The sequence below is a fragment of the Hemibagrus wyckioides genome, linkage group LG07 (genome assembly GCF_019097595.1).
Source record: "Hemibagrus wyckioides isolate EC202008001 linkage group LG07, SWU_Hwy_1.0, whole genome shotgun sequence".
Taxonomy (NCBI): Eukaryota; Metazoa; Chordata; class Actinopteri; order Siluriformes; family Bagridae; genus Hemibagrus; species Hemibagrus wyckioides.
Window position 1 is genome coordinate 34,176,347 of NC_080716.1, and position 11,393 is coordinate 34,187,739.

The 11,393-nt window shown below is 36.7% G+C and overlaps 1 protein-coding gene and 1 long non-coding RNA gene across 2 annotated transcripts in view; one reads left to right on the forward strand and one right to left on the reverse strand.

The window, feature by feature from the left end:
* The window catches only part of LOC131355682 (Fc receptor-like protein 2), a 59,854-nt gene extending 53,428 nt beyond the window's left edge, over positions 1-6,426 (forward strand). The window contains exons 5-11 of the mRNA XM_058394106.1: positions 518-793; positions 1,144-1,392; positions 1,493-1,600; positions 3,534-3,626; positions 3,736-3,804; positions 4,592-4,647; positions 5,037-6,426. Of these exons, the coding sequence (XP_058250089.1) occupies positions 518-793; positions 1,144-1,392; positions 1,493-1,600; positions 3,534-3,626; positions 3,736-3,804; positions 4,592-4,647; positions 5,037-5,039 (854 nt within the window). The 3' untranslated portion in view covers positions 5,040-6,426. The remainder of the gene's footprint in view (positions 1-517; positions 794-1,143; positions 1,393-1,492; positions 1,601-3,533; positions 3,627-3,735; positions 3,805-4,591; positions 4,648-5,036) is intronic.
* Positions 6,427-7,920: 1,494 nt separating this feature from the next.
* LOC131355690 (uncharacterized) lies at positions 7,921-10,854 on the reverse strand. Its single transcript, XR_009204898.1, has 3 exons — positions 10,060-10,854; positions 9,777-9,867; positions 7,921-9,337 (listed from the first exon to the last, which is right to left on the reverse strand). It is a non-coding gene; the product is annotated as an uncharacterized LOC131355690 (long non-coding RNA).
* Positions 10,855-11,393: the final 539 nt, after the last annotated feature.

Consider the following 11,393-nt stretch of genomic DNA (forward strand, 5'->3'; position numbering starts at 1 on the left):
CCTCCCATTTTTATCCAGGCTTGGGACTGGCACTGAGAGTCAACTCTTTAGTGGCTGGGCTGGTGCCCTGCCCAGGAATCGAACCCAGGCCGTGGGAAAGAGAGTGCAGGATCCTGCTGCTGGACCACCCAGAGACCTTAAAGTGTAGAATATAAAAGTGTGAATGTAAGATCAGATTAATGCAACATTTATTTGTTCATATGTATAAGGTAGTTAAAGAGCCCTAAGTTCTGGTAGAGGATAATTTTCATGATTTTCCTTGTGTTCTCCTGAATTTTTTGATGTCTCCACCCCTTGTTATTGAGAATTTTTTCTGATACAGATTATGCCATTGTATCCCACTACTTCAAACCATGGCACTGCCCTAATAGACGAATCATTTTGAACAAATATTTTGCTGTTATAAATAATGCACTTATCCTGCTTATCTCTTAGTCATTTCATCGTGGTCTGCCTCATTATATTGCAAGTTTCCTTTTTATCTTTTTTATTTATATGGCTCTTTTCTGTTTTTAAGGTGAATCTCCTCCAGTCTCTCTGATCATCAATCCCAGCAGGACTCAACACTTTACTAAAGACTCTCTTTCACTTAGCTGTGAGGACCAGAGTAACTCTACTGGATGGACAGTGAGACGATACACACACAGTGAGAGAGTGTTAGATTGTTCACACTGGGGATCAGTTACAGGATCTACATGTAACATCAGCTTCCTCTCCACATCCTACACTGGAGCTTACTGGTGTGAGTCTGAATCTGGAGAAAACAGTAATCCTGTCCACATCACAGTGCATGGTGAGTCTTCATGTAGTGTGTTTAATGTTAAAGGAAAAGAAAAATGTTCTGAGTATGAATACATGTATGCTAGTAGTAGATACCAGTTTAACTAGTACCAGTAAATGTGCATGGAATCAAATCATTATTCAATATTCATATATATCTATCCTGATATATTCATAATTCAGTTGAATGTTTTCTCATGAGCTAGTGTATGCAGTTTTCTACAGACTTGAATTAAATACCTGCAGACTCCACAGGTTTAGAGGGTTTAAGTTATATACAGATAAATGCGAGAACTTTTATTTATTATCTACAGACACATCATAGTGTGTGGATTTCCTTGTTTGTGATTTTCTGTGTTCTAGATGGTGATGTGATCCTGGAGAGTCCTGTCCATCCTGTGACTGAGGGACATCCTCTGACTCTACACTGTTTATATCACAACCCAAATCCCTCAAACCTCCGAGCTGATTTCTATAAAGATGGATCAGTTCTCCAGAACCAGACTACAGGAGAGATGATCATCCAAACTGTCTCAAAGTCAGATGAAGGTTTCTACCACTGTAAACACCCAGAGAGAGGAGAGTCACCCAAAAGCTGGATCTCAGTCACACGTGAGAAATCATTTGAAAATGTATTTTTATTTTATTTTCAATAACAGATATTCTATGTTTAATTGGTGATATTCTGCTCTTTTTCTCTCCTCCATCTCAGGTCATAGATCCAGTGGTTTAACAGTAGGACTGGTTGTGGGTTTGGGATTTTTTTTCATCGCTTTACTGATCTTAGTGATCCTGCTGTGGTCCTGCAAAAGAAAAAAAGGTCTAATAACTGCTTTAGCTGTTTTATGTAGAATATAACCAGAAGTTCTAAAAAATAAAGCACATTTTGATGCAGTGGCAGACTGGGACAATAATTCAGGCCAGGAATTTGACTCAATCCCAGGCTACCTTTGTTGCTGCCATCACGGCCACCCTATTCATGTAATCCACCAGACTGTTAATCTTGTAGGCTAACCCTATTAGTTGATGTAACAGGTACCAGACCAATTATAAATGAATAAATAGGCTTAAATGAACCCTCAAAATCTCACTAGGAATACATCATCTATACTACCACACCACAAATATAAAATTGGCTTACACTTTTAAAAAAGGGATAAAAAGAAATACACATATATATATATTATGTATTTCCAGTGATCATGTACGGTATATCAAAAGTATCAGAAACACAAACACAAACTTAACAAAACCTACGACAGTGTACCAGATAACAATGTTCACTCAGTGGAATAAAAACAGACCAGTAAGAGTAAACAATAAGTGATTAGCACTAGTAAATGAATCAAAATCTGTGGACTAAGGACGGGCAAAATAATCAAATAGATTATCAGAGACTTTCACTGTCTCTTTCATCTTTCCCTGAATCTCTCCCTCTCTCTCTCTGCACATCTTGTTGCTCTGTAATAGGAAATAAACACGTTCAGTAATCTATACTTATATTAATTTTGCAGCCATTAACTGTATGTCCCTATGATTACAGTCCTACTACTGATGACCTCATAAATCATAAAAGCACATACTGTTCTAAGAGGAGAGTCTGCATGTTTAGTTTTGTTTAGCAAAGGTTCCTGCTCTGACTGTCCAACTGTCCAACACCTCTAGTTCAGCAACAGGAGCACTTCCTTCCTCACTTTTTCAAAAAAAAAAGAAAAGAAAAAGAAAATACTGTATCCCCATCTCTAAAACAGTGTGCTAGTTTGTTATTTTCGAAGATGTTGCAACATGTTTTTTTTTAAACTCATTATATTTTTTAAAATTATATTGTGTAAACACCATTAGCTTGCACAAAGTGAACTTATTAGGTGTTAGCCATGTTGTAAATGCGTGTGTAGGTAATTAATTTTTATTCTAGAGCATATTCAAGTGCACACTCTTAAGTCACTCTCGCGGTACTTTGACGTTATATACTAGCTCGGTCTGCGTGGCGCCACTTCAAGTCAAGGTGATTGCTGCAAGGCGGCAGGCCAGAATGACCGCCAGGCCACCGGGAAATGTCCCGGTGCTCCCGATGGCCATTCCCCCCATTTTGATGCATTACATAATCATGGACAATAACTAAAGGTTTTCTTGATGAATTCATAACTAAAAGTGTTGATGAAAAGATCTTATTTGGAATATTTCATTATTATAAAGGAATAAAGTCAATATTATTCTGTGAGATATCATCCTGATTACAGTGCAAGAAACAGTTTAAATACAGTGTAGACTCTGAAGTAAATAATAATTATTTACACATACTAAATATAGAAATATTAACTGTAATGTAACAAATACTACATAGTCATATTACACATCAATATTTTTATAAACACATAACATGCTATAAAGTGATATTTAGAGCAAAATTCTATTTTAAGAAAAAGCAAAATAATATGACTGAAGTGCTAATGCAAGTTAAGAGCAAATTCAGTGTAATGAAAATATAAATTTCTAACAAAAAAATCGAATAGTTTTGAATACTATTTAAATCCAAAGATATCCTATATTTAAATCCTATATATCATGTTACACATATTGTTATTGCATTCATAATTAATATTTGTTTTTTGTTTTTTTATTTCTATTGTATAGGTGACCTTTTGTACACACTCTGTTTATTATGCTGTAATCAGGCCTGTGTAAAATAGAAATATAAAATGTTTTGGTCACTATTTACACAATGTTCAGATGTAGAATCTCTCTCTCTGTAGAAAAGCAGCAGAAAACCAATCAGACATCAGATCAGAATCAGATCCGGTCAGGAGCTGAAGACTCTCAGTCAGGACACACACCACTTCAGGCTGGTCAGACACTGTCTCAATGACTGTTTATATCTACATTCGTTCTTCTAAAATCTTTTTAGTTTTTTTTTTTTGTATTGTTCTGAGGACTTCTTTAAATTGTTTTCTGTAGAAAGTGCTATCTATGCCAATGTGGATGATGTGACTATCTATGCCAATGAGTTGTGCAGGAGTGGAAAAGGTAACTTTATTTCATTCCAGACATTTCCTCTTACATTAGGAGATTTAACTATAGATTAACTCTATACAGTAAAGTACAGAAGTGTCTTGTAGAGACTAAAACAGGTCTCAAAGAAAAAGAAGGCAAACAGGAACAATGGTATAGTTTTTTTAATGCTGGGACATTTCATGGTTACATTTAAAAACAAAATAAGCAAATAACAATTCTGTCTTCAGCACATTTAATCATTTGTTATATTAACAATCTGCATCCAAGCATCTGATAAGCTACAATTTAGATCAGACGAGTCAGTTCTAGCACTATTCTATATGTATTCTATCACTAATCATTAAAAACTTATCACACACTGTTAAGATACCACATGCTGAATGATAAATGAAGATCTACTCTAAAAAAGCAGCTAGGTGTCAGTGTAGTTTTGGCAAGAGACTGATAATGATTGATGTATATGTTGATGAGTTATGGAAATTTAGATCCTGTTATCATTTGTGTTACAGCACATACAGTATAAACAGTCATTCCCTCACCAGACTTTTTTCTCATAAAGTGAATAATACAAAATCTGTTATCTCTCCTGTTACCGAGCATAAAGTCCTCTGTCATGAAAATTTTCCCATGTCAGAAAATGTCACAGTGCTAACACTGGAGACTCCTTCCATAAATGTTAAATTAATGTATTTTAGTTATGTATGATTTCATATCTAGATCATTTTCTGTGTAATAATTTAAATTGGAATGAAGTTGAAATATTTCAGGAGATTAATTCATGATATCTGATTTCCACTAGAAAAGGCCAGTGTGACTGATGATACTGTCTACTCAGAGCTGAAGCGCAACATGGAGGTAAGACTAATGACATTTACAGCATAAATCTTAAAAGACAAACCAAACACCATGGAGTAAGAAAGATTTTAAAAAGGTGCCTTAAGTAGATTTTGTTATCTAGCAGTTACAGTATCCATGTACACAAAACCCAGCTCACAGAATCTGTAAGAGTTCATCCATGTTTGTTTGGAAGCTGTCTAGATAATTTTCCATCATCCCAGTCTACTTGGACAGTTATGGCAGAGTTAACTATAAACAAAATACTGACACAGAAAATTACCCGAATAACTGATTTGTTTCCTCGGTCACTGATTCCACAAGTTAACTAGTTTCTAACATCAGTGACAGCAATATCAGGAGAAATGTATTTATGAATGTATTTATTGTCTCTTTCTTTCTCTCTGCAGTGAGCCATGTGTCTGTTCTGATGAAGCTACAGTTATCAAACAGATAGAAGGAAAACCTATAGATAGATAGATAGATAGATAGATAGATAGATAGATAGATAGATAGATTTTACACATTAATTTACACATTATAGCTGCAGAAAAAGAATAATATATGTTTAATATTATAAGAAATGATCAAGAGGAATAAAATATTCTATATTTGCTATATTGTCTATATAATATTATAAATTAAAATAATTGCATACATCAGTGCAAGTAGTAACAAGAGATATGTAGCAAGGTAGATATGACAATAAGCCACAATAATCTGCATCAGTGTAATTATATAGTGATTAGCAGCAGTGCAGTAAACAGAATCCCACCAACAGAAGCCCAATGCACTTATTTAAGGAACAGACACAATAACATCCTGGTACAGTGATGAACTATTCTCCTGTACCGGTCCTTGCTGCAGCTGTTTGACCAATAAGTCATGGAGGGGATGTGATGCATTGTCCAGGATGGACATTAGTTTGTTTAGTGTCTTCTTTTCCACGATCAAATCAAAACAGTTGAGGGAGCATCCCAGTACAGAGCCAGTCTTCTTTATCAGTGTGTTCAGCTTCCTTGCTTCTCCGGCTCTAATGCTGCCTCCCCAGCATAATGCTGCAAAGAAGACAGCACTCACAACATCAGACTGGTAGAAGATCTCCAACATCTTACTGCAAACATTAAAGCATCTGAGCTTCCTCAGAAAGTAGAGTCTACTCATCCCCTTCCTGTACACAGCAGTAGAGTCTACTCATCCCCTTCCTGTACACAGCAGTAGAGTCTACTCATCCCCTTCCTGTACACAGCAGTAGAGTCTACTCATCCCCTTCCTGTACACAGCAGTAGAATCTACTCATCCCCTTCCTGTACACAGCAGTAGTCTGCTCATCCCCTTCCTGTACACAGCAGTAGAGTCTACTCATCCCCTTCCTATACACAGCAGTAGAGTCTACTCATCCCCTTCCTATACACAGCAGTAGAGTCTACTCATCCACTTCCTGTACACAGCAGTAGAGTCTACTCATCCACTTCCTGTACACAGCAGTAGAGTCTACTTCTTGTTGATGTACAAAACTTCACTGATGAACGAATTAAGATGAAAGTAAAGTTAACTGAGATGAAGAATTATTTACTTTTATTTGATTCTGCTGTATGCAGTCCTGGATCAGTGATGATGTCATATGATCTGTTGTTCTGCTTGTACACACACACACACTTGCTTTTTCAAAATTTTAATTGTTCATATTTTTGTCTTTACAAATGACCTGATGCTTTGTAACTCATCTCACTGTGTTCATAAATGTCCTGATATGACTTTGTTTGTAGCTTAAATAATGTTTGTATTAAAGTTTTATGCATGCACAATACCTATTTTAATAAAGCATTGGAAGTGGAATACAAATATTATGCATTCACAAAATCTCTGAAAGTAAATCAGTGTACATGAGCTGGAAGAACATTATTCTAACTATCAATATATGGATTTGAAGACACGCCCACATTTCCTTATATGGTATGAAGAACAGGTTTTATCTTAACTTGTTATTGTCCTTGTAGTTCTCTGGGAAATTATTGAGCACTCCTCTAATGCTGTTGCTCTGAGGCTGAATGTTCTGGTGGACTTGGGGGAGCAGCTGCTCCTTCTTGTACTTCTTGATTGCATAATCATCATAATGCTTCTATGATTTTAAGTCATGTAGCTGACAGAAAAAAATCAGCAAGAGGAAACAAATTCATGTGATGAATTTACTCTGGTGTTCCTAGACCTTAGTTAGTCCTGATGATCACTCATAAGGGTTTGCTGTGATTAAACCAGAAATCTACAAAAGTTAAATTTTTAGGGTGTTTAGACTGCTAGAAAAAAAACATGGAGTGAGGGCTCTGGAGGCTGAATCCCATCTGTATAAGTAATGGATGAGTGGATACTGGATAATTAGTCCATAAGTGACATTCTGAGTCCGGAGTATGATTTCCATTAAGTCAGCATTATTTACTGTATAAAGACAAGAAGAAATAACGAAAGAAAGATAAAGAAATCATGAAATGTCCTTAAACAATGCAACTACAAAATACTGTGTTATTAAATTTAATTCATTAAAATTAAATATATTTAAGTTTAAAAATAAATTTATTTAATGCATATGCCGCTACCGGCAGCATTGCACGAGGTCACAGCGCCATCTAGGGGCTGTGTGCAGGTCAAGCTTAGCATCTCTATTTAAAGAAGTTTATAATAAAATTAAATAATCACTTTCCACCTGATACCTAGAGATACAGAGCACCCGAGACACGTCTTTATAAAATAGAGATCGGTGGATGTCTGAAACTGTCATGTTTACAGTGCGTTACTATTGATGTTTAAAGTAAAGAACAGAGAATATTATAAAGTGACATCTAATTGAAATGAATGTTGTTTAAGTGATTATTAAACTGAAGGTTGTTCAGTGATAATGTATAATTTAATAAATTATGTATAAATCTATGTGGATAATATCAGGATTAAAACCATACAGCAGTTACCACTAGAGGGAGTCAAAGGCATTTTAGTTTCACTTTTTAGTCACTGACCACCACATACTGAGTTACACAGAGAAACAGGTTTTACAGTGAGAGTCTTAACAGTCTTGATGTGAAAAATAAGTGTCCAGTGTTCCAACGGCTTATAACGTCAACTTCAGACTCATTTTAGATGTCAGTTATACTGCTTCTGGACCAAATAAACATTCTCACACTGCATTTAGTTAAAACTCATTTTTATTTCAACTCTACAGACACTGTGTGTATAAAACAATGAACAAAAAAACAATCCTCTTGCTGTGAGATTTAATACACACACACACATATACACACATGTATACATACATATACAATAATGCACACAGTACCAGTTAAAAGTTTGGAATTTGGACACACCTTCTCCTTCAGTGAATTTTTCTTTATTTTTTATTATTTTCAACATTGTATACTAATACTTCAAACTATAAAAGAACACATGAATTATGTAGCAAACAAAAACAGTGTTCAACAACCCAGAATATGTTTTATATTTTAGATTGTCCAAAGTAGCTGACAGCTTGGCACACTCATTGCATTCTCTCATCAGATTCACAGCGTAGTCACCTGGCAGGGTTTTTAATTCACAGGTGTGTCTTCATGAATACATTTGTGACATTTCTTGCCTTCTTACTGTGTTTAGAGCATCAGTTATCTTGAGAAGAGGGAGGGTGTGTACAGAGTCTATAGCCCTATTAGTGCTACTACAACTACTGTACAAAATGTTATGGCAAGAAAGATTCAGTTAAATAAAGAGAAAAGACGGTCCATCATTACTTTAAGAAATGAAGGTCAGTCAATCTGAAAAATCTCAAGAACGTTGAATGTATCCCTCTTAGTGCAGTCACCAAAACCAGCAAATGCTATAATGAAACTGGCTCTCATGAGGACAGTCCAAGGAAAGGAAGACCAAGAGCTACCTCTGCTACCAAGAAGAAGTTTATTAGAATTACCAGCCTCAGAAACTGCCGAAATACAGCACCTCAGTTTACAGCCCACATAAATGCTTCTTGGGGATCAAGTAGCAGACATATTTAAACCTCCACTGTTCAGAGAAGACTGTAGGAGTCAGTCCATCATGGTTGTATTATGGCAAAGAAACTATTACTTCGGAAGAACCACATGCAGAAGAGACTTGCTTGGGCCAAGAAACACAAGGTCTGGACATAAGATCAGTGGAGAACTCTCCTCTAGTCTGATGAGTCCAAGTTTGAGATTTTTGATTCTAACCACCATGTCTTTGTTAGACGTAGAGAGGGTGAACAGACAATTCCTGAATATGTGAAGCATGGGGGAGGAGGTGTGATGGTATGGGGGTGATTTGCTGGTGACACTGTTGGTGACTTAGTCAAAATTGAGGGCACAATTAACCAGCATGGCTACCACAGCATTTTGCAGTGACATGCCATCCAATCTGGTTTGCTTTTAGTGAGGCCATCATTTGTTTTTCAGTAGGACAATAACAACAAACATACCACTAGATAAGAGGTATTTGTCCAAGAAAGGGAGGGATGAAGTGCTGCATCAGATGACCTGAGCTCCACACTCACCTGATCTAAACCCAACTGAGGTGGTTTGTGATGAGTTGGACCAGAGAGTGAAGGAAGAGCAGCCAACAAGTCCTCAACACCTCTGAGAATTCCTTCAAGATTGTTGGAAAACCAATCCAGGAGACTACCTGAGTCTGGCTGAGAGAATGCCAAGAGTGTACAAAGCTGCAATCAAAGCAAAAGGTGGCTACTTTAAAGAATCAAAAATATTAAAACATATTCTGGGTTATTTAACACGTTTTTGTTGACTACATAATTCCATATTTGTACTGTCAATATCAGTATCTTCAGGATTAAAATACAATGCTGAATACAGTGAAGAGGAAAATAAACATTGAACAAGGTGTGTTCAAACTTTTGACTAGTAGTGTATAAATATTTACACAAAATCTGTTTTGTCAGAGGGGCACATTCAACTCAGAACAAAAGAGACAAAAACTAATGTTCAGGAAATCTTAATGTTTATTTAATGTTTATTTAATTACAAAGTGAATTGGTAGAGAATGATAGAATGATGGAGTGTGTGTGTGTGTGTGTGTGAATAGTATTAGAAATGAATAGTCCAGTAATCTTAAATATTCAAGCCAAAGGGTGAATGTCGTACCAGACTGCTGTAAAGATTCTTCTCCTGTCCTTCATCAAGGTCCTTGAAAACTTCAGATTCTGAATTGATGAGTCTCTACACTAGCTGATCTCTGTGGATAAAGACAAACCAATATGGAGCACATGTAGTGATGAAGAAACACTAAAGGAATATTTATCTTGATAGAGCAATGACATGACATGAGTTTATGAGTAATGTAAATCATAAGACTACACACTCCCACCATATGAACAGTAATTACACTGCTTTACACACAGATAAACATGTTTCCAACATCACACACCTGATGGTCTACTGCTTGTGGATGTCCTCCTCCTCACCTGTGTCCTCTTCAGCCTCACTGTCAGGTGCTTCTGACTTTACTTCCTGTTCTGTGTCCTTACTTTAATAACCTTCCACTAACAAATCCTCTGGCTTTCCCTCCACTTTCTCTTGCTGTTTCTCTTCCTTTTCTGATGCATCTGTCTTGACATCTGGATCATCAAGCACTGCCTCATCATTCTTTTTATTTTGGGGCAAAAAGGACATAATTTCCACTTTTCTGTTCATGTTGAGCAAAAATGCACATAATTTCACTCTGAACATTAACTTAATACCGTTGTTAGCTTACCTGCGAGCTAATTTGTGTTAGCGGTAGCCTTTGCGTTTACATTTGATGATTATAAAGTGAAACCGAAACTAAATTTATAGCATAACATCAGCTAACCTGCTTGTAACGTGCTAGCTAGCTAACCTGTTAGCTCGACGTGTTAGTTGCCTAGCGCTTAGTTATTTAGACAAAGCTTGTTCAGTCTCTTCTGCTAACGTTACAGTTGTGAGGATTTTCTTCTGCTGTGGCAGTTTTCAAAAGTAATGCCGGTGTTGTGTCCAACTCTGTTTGGGGATCTGTTTCCCCCTAGCCCCGCCCCCGGACATACTTTCTTCCAGAAGTCTACAATATAAAGCTAACACTAAGTACATTTATAATCGGAACTTAGTTGATCTTACCTTAAGTGTCTTCAACTATCTGGATGAGTTGTGACTTTTGTCTTGCTGTAACACGGTCCTGACAAGAGCAGAACATCACATGGACTACAAGCAGGAGACTCGAGCATGGAGGGGAACCGCTGCTTGATCTAAACTGCGCATGCGCGATTTTTTGGACAGCTAGGTACGGCAACTCCACTTGGACAAACTCGCTAAGTGGTAGAAAATTTTTTTTTAGGTATGTTTACATTTGCTGCCTATTTATTTCCTCCCAAATTCAGTGAATAAACGTTTTGTGAACAATTGCCATAGCATCAAACTATTTGCCCAGTACCCAGTAACAGCAATATAACCATATGGCATCTATGGAACTAAATTGACTGTTCACATGTTAAATTCCTGCCCCTGTCTTACACATCCCCAGACATTCAAAAAACTCCTGCCCAGATGTTTGAATATTGAACTGCATATCTACATACAAGAGGGGTTATAGCCAGACATTGTGGTGGGTCTTTTTGTCTGTCTCTCTGTCTCTGTCTCTGTCTCTGTCTCTGTCTCTCTCTCTCTCTCTCTCTCTCTCAGAACACAGGAAGTGGTAAAGTAGCTCAGCTTTAACACACACCTCTGCTCTGTCAGTCAGTCAGTCATTAG